The 20,131-nt window shown below is 56.0% G+C and overlaps 1 protein-coding gene and 1 long non-coding RNA gene across 4 annotated transcripts in view; one reads left to right on the top strand and one right to left on the bottom strand.

The window, feature by feature from the left end:
• Positions 1 to 725: 725 nt before the first annotated feature.
• LOC113606682 (uncharacterized) lies at positions 726 to 6,718 on the bottom strand. The gene is made up of 2 exons (XR_003427667.1): positions 6,614 to 6,718; positions 726 to 2,619 (listed from the first exon to the last, which is right to left on the bottom strand). It is a non-coding gene; the product is annotated as an uncharacterized LOC113606682 (long non-coding RNA).
• Positions 5,694 to 20,131, top strand: part of WNT3 (Wnt family member 3) — a 50,267-nt gene continuing 35,829 nt past the window's right edge. For 2 of the 3 annotated variants that reach the window (XM_027081349.1, XM_027081351.1), the window contains exon 1: positions 5,694 to 6,906. In XM_027081349.1, coding sequence (XP_026937150.1) covers positions 6,533 to 6,906 — 374 coding nt within the window. In that variant the 5' untranslated portion in view covers positions 5,694 to 6,532. The remainder of the gene's footprint in view (positions 6,907 to 20,131) is intronic. The other variant, XM_027081350.1, reaches the window with a different exon arrangement.

Here is a 20,131-nt window from a genome sequence, read left to right as displayed (position 1 = left end):
CATCACTTAACATGTCCCAGGTGCCATTTCTGACACTGCAGGAATCACTCCACTGAACAAGCAACAGCCCTTTGAAGCAGGTGTTATTATACCCATTTTGCAGGTGAGGAAACAGGCTCAGAGAGGGTAGGTAATGTGCTCAGTGTCACACAGTTGAGAGGCAGCACTGGGATTCATTGGGGTTGTGGTGGTGCCATGAGATCTGGGCTCTAAGACCACCACTCAGACAGAGGGTCTCTCCAGACAGATATATGAAACTCCATTCAAGCCTTACCTGGAAGCCAAGGCAACTGAGCAGAGGAGGTGGGCTATGCCAGGTGTGGAACAATGCCAGACAGGTGCCCCTGGTCTGCCCAAGGACTCGCCTACACCTGTGCCAGCCACAGCTACCTGTTCCTGGGTACCTGCTGGTGAGGCAGCTCTGACCCCATTGCGAGCTCACTGGATCCACATCCACATGTCCAGGCTCCTTGGACCCAGAGCCAATGGTTGGGCCCATGTGAGTTTCCAGCAATGGCTGCTACTGTCTGCATTGTTTTGTGGGGAAGGTAATTAGCTGGCAGAACTCTGGAGGGTGCAAACCAGGATTTGACCAGAAATCTCTGTGTCATCTCCAAGGATAACAGCAGGCATTAGGCTTGCTCTATCCCATCTCCCTAATGGGCCCCCACAAAAGTCTCCCCACGAAGACGCCGGAGATGAAAAGAATCTTCACAGCTCTTACCTTGGTTTAAAGGAAATATTTATTTGATCTTCTGTTGGAAAACTGTGTCTCCCACAGATGGCAAGGCCTGGACAGTTTTTGGTCATCAGCGCTTACCCTGTGCTCTATAAAAATGTGTTGAATGAATGAGCCATCCCCCCACCCTGTGCACATAGAGCACCTACTGTGCTCCTGGGGTCCCCTTGAGGATGGACCATTCCTCCCCCAGAGCTTGGCCTCAGGCTTTGCCCACAGCAGGCGGAAAGTATGTGTTTGTGGGTGATGGGAAAAACGGAAACACTTTCCTGCCCTGAAGCCCAGGTGAAAGGGGGCCACAGCCTGGCTGAGGTTGGAGACAGAAGAAAGCAGAGATGGTTCCTGGGTTGCATCTGGGGCTCCCCTTCCTGGTTATGTCTCACCCACTGGGGAATGGAAAGAACACTGGGACCAAGAGAAACTACATCAGCCACGCACAGACAGCCACGCAGAGGTCTGGCTCGACTTCCTCAAGGAAAAAGCACTTCCCCGGGCAGGAATGGGCCTTGGGTTAGAGCCCCAAGGCCTCAGGCAGGCCCGTCATGTCTGGGTGTGGGCTCAGGGCTTGGAGGCAAAGGCAGAATAATGAAGGATGGAAAAAGACTGAAGAGTTGGAAGAAACGGAAAGTGGGGGAGGGAAAGAGGGGGCAGAGATGGGGGCTGGCAGCACGAGGCCCACCAAGCCCCAGGTGTCCTGTGTTGTGGTAACTTCCCGACAGGCTGCCAACCCCTGATCTCAGCCCGCTTGGGGCAGTGCAGGTGTCATCTGAGGGGGAAGCAGGTGCCAAAGCCGGAGTAGGGTAGCTAGGGGGGAGTGGCGAATTCTAGGTGCCAAGATGTCAAGATGGGGACCCCAAAGGGCCATAAGGACCTCAGACAATGGTCCCCCATCTGAGGCCTCAGCCGCTGCCTCCCCCCTTACTCCCTCAGCCAGTCATCGGTGGCGTTTATTAGGGGCCTGGGCCAGATCCCGCTCTGGGTGTTGGGCCTTCAGCAGAACTGAGATTTTCGAGTAGGAAAGAGACAACATTAAATGGGCAACTTAACAGACACATTCAATATGGAATATATGAAATACAAGGTCAGTGTTTAGGGCTATGCAGAAAAATAAAGTGGAGTAAGAGGCCCAGAGGAACAAGGTGGGGGAGCAGCTAGGAGGATGGGGCTGAGGGTCTCGCCGAAAAGGAGATTTTGAGGTGGGTCTCAAGTTGGGGTGTCAAACAAGATTTTCCTGAACAAATCCTTCTGGCAGAGGCTCCTGGGCGCCTGAGGAGCTGCTTAGCTGAGGCTGACAGGAGCAGAAAAAGCAACCCAAGACAGCCACTTACTCCTCAGCCCCTAAGAGGAGAAGAAAGAAACCCAGTATTTATTATTCGCCATCCTCAGTCTGGCGTTCTGTCAGCACGGTTCTCATTTAACGCTGACAACTCCCTATGAGATATAAAGTATTGTCTCCACCTCGGATGGCACAGAGGAGGCTCAGAGATAACAGGCAGCTGGCCAGGGGTGCCCCCAGCCCATTTTTCTGTTGTCCCCTCCCTTCTAAAGGACTTTGACCCCAAATCCCTTTCCAAAATGCCCTTGGGGAACTAGAGATGACTAAGACAGGAGGAACTACTGGGACAGGGAAAACCCCTTACCGCCCCACAGGTGGCACCTGTGATCTTGGGGTGCTGGTGGGCCAGGCCAGGAAGGACTCAGTGACATCACCCTGCCGTTTGCAGCCTTCCGTGTCTCGACACAAGGTTGAGGCAGCTGCACGGAACCCGCCTGATGCCCAGGAGTGCAAGCCGGGGCCTCACATCACCCCGCCCGCGCCCGCGTCCTGCATCTCGGGCGTCCTGAGTCTGTGGCGCGGCCCACTCTCCCAGGGGAGCCACCTGGGTGGGGAGGAGAGGGGAGCCTGAAGCCACGCACACCTTATCCCCAGCTAAGCTCGGGGATTGCGAAGTAGATTAAAGGCATTCACTCACGAGGATGCCTACTGAACCGGGATCCCCAAAGATCCGGGCTGCTCACCGACAAAGGCTCCGGTTCCCAGCCCGCGGGGTCGGGGGCGGGGCGGAGCCACCTTCCTCGCCTGCAGACTTCCTGCCTTATTATCAGCACCGCCGCCAGGGGGCGCGCCGGGGCCGGGAGACCGAGAGGCTAGTGGGCTCCGGGTCGCCTTTGTGTGTTCGGTTGGCGTTTGTTGCTCACCTGTGTGCTTACCCAGTGCACGCTTCCGGCATTTCCAGGACGCTGCCTCTACACTGGGCGGTTTAAAGAAATCTCGTTTGATTAATTCCTGCGCCACCACCCACGCTGTGGACCACCTGCCTCCTGGTTGCCCTCTCCGGTTGTCTAGCTTTCTTTCTAGTGGCCTCCAAGGAGAACCTCGCTTGAAACCGTTCTGCGGCTCCTGTAGCTCTTGGGGTAAAGTTAAAAGCCCCTCTCTCGGTCGGAGTCCGTGGAGGGAGCTCCCACGCGCCCCCTTCATGCTGTTCCCCGCGGGAGTCGCGAGGTTGCAGACCTTCCGCACTTGCTGCTTCCCCCGCCCGCAGCAGCTTTGCCCTCTCCCCTCACCCTCCCCAGGCTGGTCTGGGCTCCTGGCTCCTGGGCCCCAGCAGCCTTCGGGCAAGTTTCGAGCAAAAGTGAAGCGCACAGCGCTGGATCGAAGATGTCCTCCTCCTCCCTCCCCGCGATAGACGGGTAGCCCGCTGCGGGCGGGGATAAGGCTGGCTGCCCCGTCCTTTGTCTCGGCGGTGCCTCCGTAGGGGGCCCGGTTGAGCGGCGCTGAATACACAGCGGCCGACTGCTTGCCCCGGGGGAGCGCACGTAAAAGAGAACCTCGGGGCAGCTAGAGAGGTGGAGGTGGGATGGAGATGGGCGGTCACTCGGTCGGTCTGAGGTCCCGGACACTCACACAACACAGAGTGCTTCCCACGTGCCACCCCTCAGCCCCCAGGGCCCTTTCAAGAGGCCACCCTCCCACTCAGGCGGAGGCTTCGGGGTCCAACGCCCGGGAGCCTCCACCTCACCCGCCCTGGCTGGCCTTGGAGTGAATTTAACCCTTTCCCCACCGCGTGCAACCCTTCGTGCGGTTCGAGTGCCCATGAGAGAGGGCGTTTCTGTTCGTGACACTTGGCTCTGGGGTGCCCTCCCCCTCCTGGGCAGGGACCATTCCTGTGTTCCCACTGGCAGCGTTGGGCCGGCAGGAGGAAGGAAATTAAGCCTGTGTTGAAGGAAGGACACCTGGCAGGGGAGGGAAAGGGCTCAGGAATCCCCTCTTCTGGGGAGCTTTCAAATGGGGGGAAACCCCCACACAGTTTCCATTCTCCAGGGCGCCTTGCCCGGCCGCTAGCAGGTTCCCACATCGCCCCGTCCAGTCCGGCCGCTAGCAGGTTCCCACATCGCCCCATCTAGTCCTCTCCTTCTTCACTTCCTCAGTGTGAGGCTAGCAAAAGTCTGGGACTCCACCCTACCACCCACTTGTGTCCCTGTCTCTCTTCCATTCTCTGCCCCATGCTCAGGATCGGGATCTCCGGGTGCTCCCAGGCTGCCTGGAGAAGGCATCAGGATACACGCATCCCTTCAGGGAAAGGCCAGCCTTGCCTACACAGCCCAGGGCCACTGGCCGGGCGAGCCAACCCCCCACCCCACCTGCAGCCTCGGGCATCTCCTGCCCCCATCTCCCAGGCTGGCACCTATGGAATTTGGGGACCCAGAAATGACCCCGAAGAGATCATCTAGTCCATCCCCCACCTGCCTCCTGGCCACCCTGAATCTGCAGTGGTGTCTTGGTGGCCAGGGAACGGTAGCCCTCCTCAGCTCTCAGAAAAACTGACAGGCAGGATTGGAGTTCCAGCGGGCACGTCTGATCAGAAAACCAGCTGAGAGCCCCCGTTGGGGAGGACAGAGCTCCGGGTAGGACTTAGGGTGTGTGTGGAGGGCTCTCTACCCCTAGAGTCGGGGCCCTGAGGCTCCGCAGTCAGGGAAAATGGCAAATCCTCTGCAACCCCCTTTCCAGGTGAATCAGAAATACGGCACACCAGAATCAGCCCGCCACGGGGCCATCTCTGAAGGTCCCCATCTCTGCAGCCTCCACCCCGCCCACTGTCCAGGGCAGGTTGGGGTTTTCTCTTCGCCTTGTTCATCCTTCCCCATCTCTGCCTCTCCCTCCCCTCTTCTTCCCCTTCTTTCTCCGTGGGCTCCCTCTGCTAGTCTCCCCTCCCTCTCCTCTCTCTCTCTCTCTTTCTCTCTCAGGCCCTCACTTGTGCTCTCTCTCTTTTTTCACTACTCTGTCTCTCCCTTTTCTCCCCTTCCCTCCCCTCCTCTCTTTCATCTCCCCCCCACCCCCCCTCCAGTCGAACACCGGGCTAGGAACGCGGCAGAAGCTGTGACAAGCCCAGGCGGCTCTCCCGACCCTCGATGCCCCCGGGCCAGTTTTCCAAGCTCCCGGCGCCCATCACAGCCTTGTGCGGAGAGGGCTCTCGGGATGGGCAGGGGCAGTGGGTTCAAGCTATGGGCACGGGTGGCCCAGATCAAAGGCTAGGAATGTCTGGCCCTGGCGTGGACTTCCTCCAGCCATGCCCCCATCTGGCAGAGGGCCTGCCACTCCCAGCCTTGCAGCACTGGGGGTCAGCTCATTTGCTGCCCCTTCTGCCACAGTTCTGGGAGTCACTGCCCTCCATCCCTCTTACTGCCCTCGCTTTCTTTGCCCCAGGCCCAGGGATGATGCTCCAGCACCCATCCCTCGCCTGGGGTGCCTCTGGGGGCCTTGAGTGGCCTGGGAGCAGGGCTGCGGGGCAGGTGCCCAGGTGACAGAGGTCAAGGCCCCCCAAATCTGGCTTCCGTCTCAGCACCACTTAAGGCAGACCTAATTCCTTGACTCTGGAGAGGGAGAAGAGAGAAAGAACCCACGGAGGCCTTGGAAGGACTTTTTTCCTGTGGCGAGGGGTGGGGTATTGGGATACATTTGGTGTCCACACAGGAAAGGGGGACGTTATCACCAAACCCCAGGTTGGAGCCCAGGGCCTCAGGCAGGAGAGTTGGGCAGGGAAGGGGGTCTCGATGGCAAGGAGGTCCTCCGAGGACCCCAGCTGCTCCCTATTGGGGCTACTGCGTTTCACGCGCCCCAAACTGTTCATCCACAAGATCCAAATGGGACCGCGGGTCGTCCTTCTGACCTGAGCCTGAGGCCGGGCCTGAACCCCTCTAGGAGGAGAAAGTGACCCGGCTCCCCGCGCAGGAAATGCAACTGGCTGCTGGTGTCAGTTGCAGGAAATGCAAAGGCAGCAGGAGGTCCCGATACCGATCTGATCCCTGACAAAAGACTCAAATGACACTCGGCTCTGTCCCCCGGCGCCGCCCGCAGCCAGACCTTCGAGCCTCCGCGGACCCTTCTGCGCGCCTCTCGGATACCCGGGAAGCGACCTCCCGCGGCTGGGTCGCGTGGCCGGCCCGCTCGCGGGCTCGGGAGGCTGGGAGGGTTTGCATTTTCCAACCCCCTCCGAGACCCTCGGATCCTGTCCTGCCCGAGCGAAGCTTCTGGAAACATCCCTGTGCTTTCTACTCTCGATTCCTCATAGGCCCAAGTCCCAAGAGGTCACGGTCTCCCGAGAGAAAAGGAGCCACCCATCAATACCCACGCCAACCTGGCACCACGTGAACGCCCCAGTCACAGCCCCGGCTCCCTAAACCTGGCTGGCGGGGGGCCGCGGCGGTCCCGCGCCAGCAGAGGGTCCAACGTGCCGTGTCCCCCCAAGTTCCCACTGTGTCCGGGGTGCGGGCTTTGCCCAAGTTTGCTGGGCGATGCCCTTCCCGGAGCCCGACTCGTGGGCCGGGCGGGAGGGGCGCGTGATTGACAGGCTGAACTACAGACTCATCTCTTACCTTAGGCCGCGGGCGCTGATTGGCTGCTCGCTGACATCCTCAAACCCGGCTGCTCCGCGCTGGGCTCGGGAGGGGGGCAGCTGCGGGTGGAGGTGCGCTTCTGACAAGCCCGAAAGTCATTTCCAATCTCAAGTGGACTTTGTTCCAACTATTGGGGGCGTCGCTCCCCCTCTTCATGGTCGCGGGCAAACTTCCTCCTCGGCGCCGCTTCTAATGGAGCCCCACCTGCTCGGGCTGCTCCTCGGCCTCCTGCTCTGTGGCACCAGGGTCCTCGCCGGCTACCCAATTTGGTGGTAAGACTCGCCTCTTATCTGCCCGCGGCCAGATTTCTCCGCGGAGCCCCAGGGAGGTGGGGGGCGCTAGCTGGGGGTGGGCTGCGGCAGGGCTGGGGCTCCTTTCTTCTTACCTCCCTCCAGCACCCCGACTCGCCCACCTCCCTGGATTTTCTGCTGGTGTCGCCTTCAGAATCCAACTCCTGGTTTCTCTGATAATCACCATTTTCCCTGCTACTCGCTGCAGAGGCTGGAGGACTTTCCCCGTCTCAGAATGTCTCTTATTCTTAGATCCTAACCCTCCACCCGTCCCAGTCTGGGGGCCCCGAAGACCCTCCATTTGCTTGCAGTTGGCTTTCTGGAAATCCAGCGATGTCCCTGGGGCCCAGCCACTCCTCTTCTCCATTTTGGGGTCTTCATGGGCAAAATCATCCTGTTCCTTCATTGCCACCCTCACCTCCTCCGGCGCCTCCCTCAGGAGATTTCCCCACAATAACCCCCCTGTGCCTTCAGATTTTAGACCCCAGTCGCTTCAGGGATCCCCCAGGGCAGGGGGGTGGGGGGTGGATTTCATCAGATTCTCCCTACTCTGCTCTAGATGAATCTGGAGCCTCAGAAGTGAATATGGTATTTGCTGATCCGAGATGCCATTGAATTCAGATTTAATTCATTTCTTGCTTGTCCATCCTGGCAGAAGCGGGGCTTCTTGAAAATGTAGTTGTTTGGGAGGGGGTGGGTTTGTTCTTTGACCAAAAACCCAATTCTCCGTGTCAAATTCGTTCCTTTTGGAAAAACCCGAGGACCGAGGAGAAAGGGAGAGAGGGAGAGGAGGATCCCGGTCCCCGAGAAATGTGGATACAAAAGACATTTTTAGTAAATGAGGCTGGAGACCAGGCGCGGTGTTTTGGCGGGGCCGGCTGGGGGCTGTGCGTGTGTGGGGGAACTGGCCGTGGAGTAAACAGCCCTTTGGGAGCCCCAGTTCCAGGGAGTCCCCTTGTTTTCCAAGCAGCCTCATCGACACCCAGCAGGTCCCAGAGGCCAGAGGGGAAAGACACACTGAAACCAGTTCTCTAAATTACACCCCGCCTCTCCTCAGTCTCCAGCCCCCTGCATTCCGGAAAACTTTAATTAAAGAATCTTCCCCTCCTGGATGTAGGAGAGGCTCGGCCAGGGGGTGGGGGGGTGTGGAAGGTGAGGAGGAAGAATTTGGGATCTGTGAGTTAGCAGAGGGACTGTGGCCCTGGAATGAAAGTCAGAGAGGAGTGCCACCTGCGTGTCCCCCTTTCCCTTAACCACCCTTTGCCCAGCTTGGTATAGGGGCAGCAGAGCAAGGAGATTTGGGGCCACACCCCGAGTCTGCCTGCAGCTGTTTGGGGGTGGCAGCATTTGTGTCTGGGTGTTTGGGGGGGTCAGGATGGGAATAAGAGCAGGGTATGGCCAAGGGTCTCCATTTAGAGGGTACTGAGAGTTGCTCCCAGGACAGACATCCAAGGGGAGGTCTTTCTTCTGCCCAGCCCTTCCTTCCCCGTGGCGATGGGCTGGCCTGAGGCCTCCTGTACATAAAGAAGTCCCCAGGGTGGCCGGGGCAGCCAGGGATGCCAGGTTGGGGACTTTGCCAGTTGCGAGGAAGGCTGCTGCAGAAACCAATCCTGCCCCCTGGCCCTTCCCGACCCTCTTGCCATCCCCTGCCCAAGGCCATGCTGTTCTCTTCTTTCACAGGGACCTTGGGGGTGGGCGGGGAGGGTGGGAAGAGAGGGTGTGGAGCCCCATAGGCTGCAGGAAGCAAGGGGGAAAGACCAGCTTCCCCTATCCTATGAACTGGACAAGAGCACTTCCGGGGTCAATGCTGGTGGTTGGGGGGTCTGCTGTGTAATGGTGTATTGGGGAGCATCCCGATAGGGACCACCCAATAGGAAGATGTTGGAAAAACCTGGAAAGCCAGGACATTGGCCCTAACATAATGCTGGACACATGGCTTGTTTGGGGTTGGCGGGGACAGGGATGCTGCTTTGTCTGAGCAGTGTGTGTGTGTGTGTGTGTGTGTGTGTGTGTGTGTGTAGGTCTCTGACCCTAAGGAGTGTCATCTGTACACTAGTGTGCCTCTGTGTGAAGGAGTGTCTGTACCTGCAACTGGATGACTGTGGACGTGAACTTGTGTGAGACGTGCCTGAGGGTCCCATGGCCCGTGACAGGGTGTACTGTGTGTCTGCACACGAGTGTCAGCAAGTGGTTGATTCTATGTGAGCGTGTGTGTATGAGACAGAGAAAGTCTACAAGTATCTATGCCCATGTAAAGGTCAGCACCTGTGTCTGCTTATGACACCACATGACTATGTTCATGACCAGGCATGTGAGCGGGGTGTGTGTGTGTGCGTGCGTCTGCACGTGCGCACGTCTGCATGCGTGCACGTGTCTTCATGATTGTATGAGGGGAGAGCTCCACAGATGTCTCTGTGCATGGATATCAGTGCTCATGGCCATGAGCTGATTGTGAGTACGAGTGTGGCGAGGGCTATGTCTGAGTTTGCCTGTGACCCTGTCCTCAAGTGCTAGTGACCATGGCTGGGCCCATGGCTATGGATAGGTTCGCAGACATATGACCTGTAAGTGTGAACGACATCCCAAACTTGGGTGCTTGGTGGGCATCCATGGTCCTGGAGGGACAGTCCAGCGGACACAGACAAGGGTCTAATGAGGAAGCTGCAAGGGCCACAGTGACCTGGGATCCAGGGCTGGGCAGCATGGAGAAGGGGGACGGCGCAGAGCCTTCTTTGGCACAAGCTCATCCTGTCTGTCTGAGGACTGTGGTCACCAGCCCTCCCCTCTTACACCGTTTGTCTTTGGGCTTGGAGCTAGGGTGGTGGGTGTCATGTTCTCAGGGCCGGGGCAGGGGGCCAGGGCTGGGACAGTGACAGTAGAGTAGAGGGGCCTCAGATTCCTATTCCTGCTCTGCCCCCAGGGCAGCCAGATACCAGTTCTTTAGCGCATCACGGCCTGCGCTCTTTGGCCCTCCCAGCTCACACATTCCCTAGGAGAGACTTTAGGGGGAAATAGTTCAGCTGGGATTTCTGCCCCCATCACCCCTCAAGGAAGGCACCCCCATCCCAAGCGTTCTGTGCTGCTCAGGCCCCAGCCCTGAGAGAAGGTAGACCAGAAGCCTGAGCTACAAGGGGCCTCAGACAGAGGCTCATGGAAGGAAGAGACACGTTCCAGGGCCTCGCAGCCAGGTAGTGGCGGAGCTGGGACAGGAAGCAGTGGCAGCAGCACTGATTTCTATAATTCTTCTTGTCAGTCCCAGTTAGCGCCTGGTAGAGGAACTTGTCTTTCTTTTCCTTCCTGGGGGAAAAATGAACGATCTTATTAGGGCCCAGCCTAGTGCCTGCTGCATTCCGGAGGCAGAGGCCCTGATGGAAGGGGCCTGTGCTGGGGGTCGGGAGCCCCCCTCTGTGGGACACATCCCTCTGGGTCTCTGTTTCCTTACTCAGGAATCACCAGCCTGCCCCTGCTTCACAGCTTGGGTGAAAGTGCTCCGCAGAAGTCAAGGGCAGTGAGCTGGGCAATAACAGCTGAGTTCTCTCTCCGCCATCCTGGGAGCCATTTCCCCACTCGAGCACTTGCCCTAAGCCCTGCCTCAGTTTCCCCATCTGTCCGATGTCCCGCTGCCTCCCCCACCCACTCCCACCTCCACCCGCCTTTCAGAGGCTTGTGAACATGTTCAGTCAAACCCCGTGGGGGTCAGTGGGCTGGGCCCAGGGAGGCACCTGGAGACTGCGGGGGAGGAAGGCCCCAGGCCAGGTGTTAACACTTGTAACAGGCAGGAATTACAGCTGGCTGGGGCTGGGGCTGGCGAGGAGCTGAGGTGGCTGGAGGCTGTTGATCCCACAGACAGACAGACAGACAGATGGGCAGATACCAGATCGGATGGCCAGGCTTTAACCGGGTGGTCTCTCCCTTCCAGGGCAGGCCTTACCCTGGGGGGATGTGGTGGGGAAATTAATCCAGGTCTCTTGGAAGTGAGTTAACAGCCCTCCTGCCCACCCCACCCCCATTGTGGGCGGGGCTTGCTGTCCAAAGGGAGCAAAATTGGTTACTGATCTGTTTGTCTTCTGATGGGACCACATTTTCCCTAAAAAACAAAAACAAAAACAAACCAAACAAACAACGACAAAACGCAGGTCAAATGTTACTCTAATACCAGGAGCCTGGAGCTGAGTTATGTTCTTGGAAGAACCTGCTTTAATATGTGGGGGGGGAAGGTATGGGGGGGTGGGAAGGGGTAGCAGTCGGGGAAAATTCTCCCAGAATCTCAGAGCATTTTATCAACAGCTCTGTGACCATGAGGTGAGGGATGGGTAGTATCTGGGCTCTGAGCATCTCCCTCACCCCAGGTATCCTGAGGGCCCCTGGTCTGGGGAGGGCCTGGGACAGCTGCCTGGTGGAAAGAACTTTTGCAGGGAGGTCAAAAGAGGCAGGAGCTGGACTGCAGTGCCAAGTCCTTTAGTGGGCACGCTCCCCTCCCTTCCTGCAGCTTTCCCAGTGGCAAACCCGGCCAGGCCCTGCCAGCACCCACACCCTGTGGCATCTGGGTGCTTGCTCAATCACTGGTGCAGGTGGAGAAACTGAGGCAGACAGAGAGGGCCCTAGGTAGAAATCCCCAAAGAATAGACGCAGCCAAGCAGGTATCTCCCATCCTTCCCACTACAGAACCTAATGCTAACAAACCTGAACGGTACTCAGGCAGATGTAGGATGGAGAAGGTGTTATGGCCCAAGTGGGCGAAGGGAGCTATGAGCTTGGGGTTTTCCCTAGACTTTGAATAGCTCTCTCCTGGGTCTGGGCAGGAGACAAGGAGCTTGGGGTTGGGGCAGGAGAGGTGACTCTTCTCAGAGGATGTAGCTATCGGACCCTTCCAGGGAGCATGGGAAAAACCAAGACCTTTCTGGCTTCAGAATGTGGTCAGCCCAGGGGTTGAGGAGGACCTGGTCTTCTAGCCTTTTCTGCCCACCCTGCCATGAGCCACAGGATCCTTCTAAAGCCACCGAGGAGGGAAAGGACAGTCTCTACTCCCTGTCCCTAGCTGGGGGAGGAGGTTAGCCTGACCCCTTCCTCACAGGTTAGTGCCATCCTGATGCTACAGCTACACGTTCATGTTACTTGGGTGCCAGGAAGTGGGTAGAGCTTGAATGGAGGGACCTGTGTCTGGGTGTGGCGTTTACCAGTGACTGGCTGTGTGACCCAGAAAGAGTCCCTTTCCTCTTCTGTGCTTTAAGCCCTGTCCTCCCTCTGGGCTTCATTTTTCTTGAGCAGCCTGAGGGATGCCTTCTGCCTCTTGGAGTCTACAGGGCTATGACAGGGAGCTGATTCACGGCCGTGAAGCAGGGAGCTCCAGGTGGCCCCAGTGCCACTACCCCCGGGGGGCCTATCTCCCCCAACCGTCCCTCGCCATTCAGACAGTCAGAGCCTGCCTTAAGCAGCCCAGCCCTTTCGTTCTGCAGCCCCATCTGACCTACATCCCAAAGCTGGCTGCCCCACTACTGCCAAGCCTGCCTGCTTGCACCCCCAAACCTCATTTTCCCCAAACACTCACGTTCCTCTGGAGCCAGGCTGCCTACATTCACGTTCACACGCTGGGCAACCTAGGGCAAGTTCACCTCTCCAAGCCTCAGTTTCCCCATCTGTAAAATGAGAACAGTGACTGTTTCTACCTCACAGGGTTGTTGTGAAGATTAAATGAGTGAGTACACGTAAAGCTCCCTAAATAATGCCCGGCATACCGGAAGTACTATATACATATTATTTTCACCCCCTGTGTGCAAGCTATTTTGACTCCTTTAAGTCCTGGATCTAAACTTGCCTCTTCCAAGAAGTCCTCCCAGGTTGGCCCCACGTGGCTCTGTTTTCTCCTTATCCTCAGAGCCAGCTCGCCCTGTTATACTTGGTACTGGTGACCATGAGCCTGTGGCTTTATGCTTAACCTGAGGAAGTTAGGCTGGGCTAACCTAAGCTCAGCTGTTTGCCTGCCCAGGAAAGGGGTGGGTAGAGAGGGCACTGTCGTCTCCCCTAACCCTCCTCCCATCCTACAGTTTGCTGGACTCTTGCAGCCACTGCCATTTCCAGCTGAGCCACCTTGGGCTAGGCCAGGGAGGGGTAGGGGAGGCAGGTTCACGGCAGGGGGGTTGGGAGGGGGGGAGTGGCACTGGGGCCGCCTGGAGCAGCCCGAGCAGAAGTTACTCCTCCAGGAGCTGAGAGATGATTCAGAAGGTGATTTATAGACGGAAGGCAGAAAGCTTGGCTCCTGGCAGAGGCCTGCTGCTTAATTACATTCTTTGGGGGGTGGAGGTATGAGTGGGGCAGCAGCAGGGGAGCACCTTCTACCCCCTCCCCCTCCAGATCTTGTCCCTGTAGCTGCCCCAACTCCAAGCAGGGTCCCTTGGTCTCATGCTGCTAGAGAGGGAATTCCCTGTTCTCAATGAGAGACTAGGCCGGGGGGCAGGAAGAGCTTCTGGGGGTCAAGGGGGTGGAGAAAAAGGGAAGAGGCCGGAGTCCCAGCTCCTGGGACTCCTGCAGGGGAGTCTGGGATGCAGAGGGGGCTGGAGATCACTTGGTCTCCTCCCTGCTCCTGGGCAGGTGAATAGCTAACCCACCTGGGCAGAGGGTTTCTAGAATCTTCCTGAGGGTGCAACCCCATACTTTCCCCCCAGTGGCCTATCCTACAGCTGCTTCAGGGTTCTTCCTTCAAGTTGGCTTCATTTCTGTTGCTTGGTTCTCAGTGGGCTGGGGGCTAGGGATCTGGCTCTGTGCTCAGAGACTGAAACCCAGTTCTTCGGCGTTAGGCAACCTGTGGTACGTGGCACAGTGGCCGCCTTAGATCCAGAAGGTTCTCCAGGCGGGGTCAGCCTTGCATCGGAGGGAGAGAAACTTTCTTATCCTCACATTAAACTAATGTCTCAGGGAGTTGCCACAATTCAACTGCTAAAGCTAAAATCACTTCTGCGCCTCTAGCAAGCAGTCCCCGTGCTGCCGGTTACCGGCTGTGGTGATGTCTGGGTTCCCTCTATGAACACTGACCCGTGCGGCAACCAGCCTGACATCTCTCCACTGTTCCTCAGTTCCCATGCAGCCTCCATCACAGCTTTGAAACCCCCAAACTCCGCCTCTAGTTCTTGAGGCCAGCAAGGTGTGTGTCGGGGGCAGGGGGTAGGGAAGCCCAGGCCGATGGAGTCTGTTTAGCGTGCACAGCCGGGAGGAGTTGGCAGGGGTCAGGATGGGGACACTAGACAGCTCTCTGGTTCCCCCTGAGGCGAGCCTTCTCAAAATGGCCTCATTATGTGTGTGGAGTGAATTCCAGAAATGTCAGGCACACCCATACATCTAGGGGAAGTATGTTGGGAGACAAGAGGGGGCAGTGTGGGGCGGTGGGAGGTTTCTGGGCAGGGAGTTAGGAAACCTGAGACCCGGCTCTGCCACTGGTTGCAGTGTGACATTAGGCAAGTCCCTTCACTGTTCTTGACTCAGTAAATAGGGGAGTTGAACAAGCTGCTGGCCTTGGACTTCCAGCTATTCGGATTATCTGTGTCTGGTACGTGGGTGGGGGCGGTCACTTGAGAGCTGACCTCAGGGCAGTGTGGGGAGGACTGAGCCCAAAACTTTATACTCAAACAGCTGTGAGGTCATGGATGAGTCTCTAACCTCCCCGGGCCTCGGTTTTCTCATCTGCAAAATGGGCCATGATAAGGCTATTAAGAGCTTCAGAGGAATACTCTTTACGAAAGCCCTTGAGAAACATGAAGTTCTTTCCAGAGAAGCTCTCTATCATTGCTGGTCCTACCAGAAAAGAGGAGTAAGAGCCAGCCCCTAGTCAAAGGGTGCTAAGGATGGACCTGGCAGGACCCTCTGAGTCTTTGAACTTGAGATTTGGTATTTCCAGCAGAGGAGGAAGGAATGGGAGCCGGACAGGGGAGTTCTCAGCTCCTTCCTGAGGGGGTCTTGAGGTTCAGCGGGGAACACCAAGGGGAGAGAGCAGAGGTCGGAGGTCAAGTGGCCACAGGGCATGCCCAGGTTCACCCGAACTAGTGCAGAGATCACAGGCCTGACCTGGGCTTAGCCAGGTGTAGGATTTCTAAGCAGGGACACAGTGGTGGGAGATGGGAGTAGAGGTTAGGAGGAGGAAGGGGAAAGGGCCAGGAGCTGGAAGGGGCTCTTCTGAGGTCTGTGGCCGTCAGGAAATCCAATCACCTGGATGGGCACCAGCAAACTGGGAAACCATTCACTCAAGCTAGGCTGGAAAAACAGGAAGGACCGTGTGTGTGTGTGTGTGTGTGTGTGTGTGTGTGTGTGTGTGTGTGTGCCTCCCTCCCTCCCTCCCTCCTTCTTCTTCTTCTCTCTCTCTCTCTCTCTCTCTCTCTCTCTCTCTGGTGAGGGGGATGGGAGCAACAGGACCAAACGCCCTGCCCCTGGGCACAGAGTCCCACTTATCTGCCAGAGCCAGCTGGGCCAGCGAGGAAAACCGAGGAAAACCAATCTCTCCTCGCAGGGCCCACTGGGAATGCAAATAGGGGCTGCGGCAGCGGGAGTGAGCCAGCCTCCTGCATCCTGTCCGGCTCACCACGAATCTCCCTAACCTGGCTTTCTGAGGCTGTCTCTCCCCTGCTCTAAAACCTCCCATGGTTCCCCACTCCTTGTCTGGCACCGAGGCTCCCTAGGCTTGGCCTCCACCCATATCAGCTGTACCTTTCTTAATCCCCCACGAGCCTCCCAACATCCCTCTGTGCCTGTTCATGGAAATACTTCGCCACCTCCTCTCTCCCCTCCCCACACGCAACTGCTGAAATTCCATTTTGCTTTCCAGACCCAGACCAAAATCCTCTTCCTTTGGGAAGCCCTCCTAGATTCCCGAACCATTGCCCTGCAAGCAGGGAATATGTCATCACTCCCTTCCCTCCCCACCTCCCCCCAGCCATGCCATGTATTCCCACCACCTCCTCCCACGGGCTGTGGGCGTCTTCTGCTCCTCTACCAGACTACAGATACCTTTTAGCCGCCTCGTGCTCTCCTCCCCCAGTGCCGAGCATATGGTGGGGGTCAGTAAACAAAAACACAGCTCCGTGCATGTAAAGGCAAGCGGGCAAAAGAGGTTCTGAAGAGAGCCAGCTGCACACGGTGAATCACGACAGTGCCGTGAGCGGACTGGAGGAGCAGAATGAATTAAAACCTCGTCCCTGGGTGTGACCCGGGGTTCAGGGCTCCGAGCACAGTGCTTCTGCTGACTTTGAAAGGCAGCTGAAACTGATTCCCATTGCTCAGCTCAGGCCCCACGTGGCTAACAGCCCCTAGGTTCAGAGGGTACCCAAGAGGATGGGACCCTGATCTGAGTAGGCTGCCGTCCCAGAAGCTGAGGTGCACCTTGTCTCCGTGGGCTCAGTTCCCCTGGGGTTATTTTTTCCATCCCAGCTCCATTTGCAAATGTTTCCTATCCATGCCATATTTCTCCCTCACAGCTCACACGATGCTTAGGTGTCTGAGTCTTTAGCTTAAAAATCCCATTCGGTGGGACTTGTTTCCCTATCCAGGCGTGGGTCAGTATGTTTGTTAATGGTGTGTATGTGCCGGTCCCTATACACCCATCATGATTTAGAACGAAACCCTGCCCATTTTACAGATGAGGACTCAGGTCACAAAGCCTGTGCTCTGAACCCAGGCTCTGTTGGGCCCAAAGCTTTTTCCTTCTACCACCATTCAGACTCAAAAGTGGATTTCTTGGGAATTCCCTGGCAGTCCAGTGGTTAGGATTCCACGCTTCCACTGCAGGGGACCCGGATTCGAGCCCTGGTTGGGGAATTAAGATCCTGCAATCCGGCATGGCCAAAAAAAAAAAAAAAAAAAGTGGACTTCTTACATGCGGCAGGAATTTACTTATTCATATTCTATGTTGGTCCTCAAAGCATGGCTTTGAGTCAAGATTACATTTGACCTTCAACTTGAAAGCTGCTGCTTTGTGTTTGTTGATACTATTTCTGAACCTCTGGGAGGTCTCTTATTTGGGGACATGTGCAAGTCACTGGCAAGCTTTCCACATCTACGAAACTGGCAGTAGTGGCGCTGTGACTGTTTTGTTGCCTGGGTGGGAGTGGAGGGAGGGTGGCCTTGGGCAAGTCACTACTTCCCGGGCCTTCGTTTTCTCACCTGTGAAATAGGAAGACAGTAGAGTCATGACCTCTCACCCCTCACATTACTTCCAGCTGTAAGATTTCTCATTCTACTTAATCCCTTATGCTCCTTTGCATCCAGCCCCCATCACACATACCAGAAAACAATAGGACAGAATCCTCTTTCTTGCCCCAAACAATTCTTGTGTTAGTATCTCTGATATAGATGATTTTTTACTTGACCTTTATACTTCAATATTCACCTTGATCTCTCTCTGAGGAGCTAGGATGATTCCTCCTTGCAGTTAAAGTATGTTTCCCTTTCTGTCCTGACTGTGAGAAAACTAAGTCAAACGTGAGCTCAGTCCTTGCACCTGTATTGACCTTAACTTGGTGTATTTGTCATCTTTTTCACCTTAATCCTGATTTTCTATTTTCATTTTATTATTCAATCCCATGTGTTTTTTTTGTTTTTTGGGTTTTTTTTTTTTGCGGTACGCGGGCCTCTCACTGTTGTGGCCTCTCCCGTTGCGGAGCACAGGCTTCGGACACGCAGGCTCAGCGGCCATGGCTCACGGGCCCAGCCGCTCCGCGGCATGTGGGATCTTCCCGGACCGGGGCACGAACCCGTGTCCCCTGCATCGGCAGGCAGACTCTCAACCACTGCGCCACCAGGGAAGCCCCCAATCCCATGTGTTTTGTGTTATAAATTCCTTGAGGGCAGGCACTGTCTCCACACCACTGTCTTCTCTGTGACTGGCAAGTACGTAGTAGTTGCTCAATAAATATTTGTTGCCTTTGGAATTTGTTGCCTCAGGCACTTCAAATCCTTCTGGAAAGAGGCAAGGCATACATAAATTTAAAATATTGCTATATCAGAGAGCTGGCCCTCACTGGATTGTTTTGGGTTGCAGGAATTCTGATCAGTTTCTTTCTGTTTCTTTATCGTCAGAGTGTCCTCCAAGTCTACAGAAGCTTTTTCTTTGGGGAAGTCACCATCTTTTCTTTTCTCCATGATCTTCTTCATCCTAAACTTGAAGCTGATATACAATTTTCCTCTTGGGAAGCTCTCTTATTTCTGGCCAATGATTGTGCTTTCCTCTTTCCCTGTCTCCCTTCACCCCTGGTTCCTCCCACCTTCCTTTGCCCTGGAAGGCAGCCAGTGCTATTGAGGCCATTCTGCAGGTGACGGGATGCCCTGGTAGCATCCACCCTGTCTCTCCAGCTGGGCTGCTCCCACCGTCCGCCCCCCAGCCATCGTGAGAACTGCTGTCACTGTGGGCACAGGTGGGAAGGAAGAGAGAGGCCCTGCCGAACATCGCACACAGCCCTCGCTGCCAGCCAGGCCCTTCCCATCAGCAAAACCCTAGCGGGGCACTGGCTTGACCTGGGAGGTGCTAAGCCCCCATCAGTGGGGGGAGCTTCAAGGAGGGACAGAGAATGGCTGGCGAAGGGGGGCCAGGCTGGCCTCACCCATCCGCCAGCAAGGTGTCCTCTTAGCCTCTCACCTCCTCTCTGCTTCTGCACCTCTGGGACCACCCTCCTCAGCCCCTAGACTTCAGGAAGGAGAGTGCTGAACCACAGGCCGGGTGGTCCTCCATCCTAACTGAAGCTTCTGCAGGAGAGACTCTGCAGCCTTCCTCAGCTATCAGTAAGGAAGGAGTCTATGACCTTGGCACTGTCCTTGAAGCTAAAAGAGCCCCATGAGATTGGCACCTTCATCCCCATTTAATCTGTGAGAAAATGGAGACTCTCAGAGCCCAAGCAAGGAGCTGGGAAGCAAGTGGGGAGGCAGGATTTAACGTCCAGCTAATAATTTATTGTGTATGGTGTGTGCTGAGGGAACACAGCACACACTTGAACTCATCCTCCCAACACCCTTGGGTGGCAGATACTCTTGCTATCCCCATTCTACAGATGAGGAAACTGAGGTCCTGAGGAATCCACTCCATTGCCCAAGGCTCCACAGCTGGCAAACCCCAGAGCCCCAACCATGACACAAACTGCCTGGAGCCGAGCTCGCCAGGCTTCACAGCCTGTGACACAACATCTCAACAGTCAGGAAGTTCCTCCTTAGGTCTGACTGCAGTCTTTCCTGACTTAGTCCAAGCCCAGATTCTCTCATTTGGTCTCCTGGGGTCATGAGCTTCATCGTAGATTTTCAGCTTGACTCAAGGACCAGGATGCATTGCTCACTGAGTCTTCCTTTTTCCAGAACAATCCCTCCCAGATGACCCAGTCTCCTGCACACCTTTAACCATCTTGTTCTCCTTCTGATCTCTCTCCAGCGTCTCTACGTCCTATTGCCAGTGCTGTGACTCATAGCACAGCTGTTAGAACAGGGCAAAGGGGTCCTGCCAGGCCCTTCAATTAGACGGCTCCACCCTGGTGTCCTAAGGCTGCACCCCTCCCCGCAGGGCAAGGAATCTGGGGCCCAAGGGGTCATACCCACAACACCTCACCCCCAGCCATGCTCTGGGTACTCTGAAGTATCTGCAAGGCACCCTGAAGAGCCTGGCTTCAGTGGCTGTGAGTCTACTTCTGGGCTGGGCAGACCTCTGCCTGGGGTTCATCCTATCAGGTCAGGCCATGCTGCTGGTGTGTGTGCCCCGAGGGATGAGAGTGGTAAAGGAGAGGCCGTTTGCAGGGCCTGTGAACGGAGCCTGGCGGTTCAGTCGGGGTGACCAGTGTGGATGAAGCAGGGATGAGGGGGCTGCTGGCTGTGAGCTGGGGGCTGGTTCTCTCCATGTCACTTTCTAGCTCAGAACGCCGTGGAGAACCTAGCCTTCCAGGTGGTGAATAAGACGATAGAATTTTTTTTAGCTTATTATTGAAGAATACCTAAAGAAAAGTACATGAATTATAAGTGTACAGCTCATCGAGTTGGATAGAATATATATATATATTTTAATTGAAGTATAATTAATTTACAATGTTGTGTTCGTTTCAAGTATACCACAAAGTGATTCAGTTATACATATATATATATATATATATATTCTTTTCAGATTCTTTTCCATTATAGGTTATGAAAAGATATTGAGTATAATTCCCTGTGTTATACAGTAGGTCCCTGTTGTTTACCTATTTTATATATAGAA

This window comes from Aethalodelphis obliquidens, unplaced genomic scaffold (assembly GCF_003676395.1).
Source record: "Aethalodelphis obliquidens isolate GAN/ISIS:26980383/991018 unplaced genomic scaffold, ASM367639v1 scaffold44, whole genome shotgun sequence".
Lineage (NCBI taxonomy): Eukaryota > Metazoa > Chordata > Mammalia > Artiodactyla > Delphinidae > Aethalodelphis > Aethalodelphis obliquidens.
Note: the sequence above shows the minus strand (reverse complement) of the source record. Positions and strands in the feature narration are given on the sequence as shown.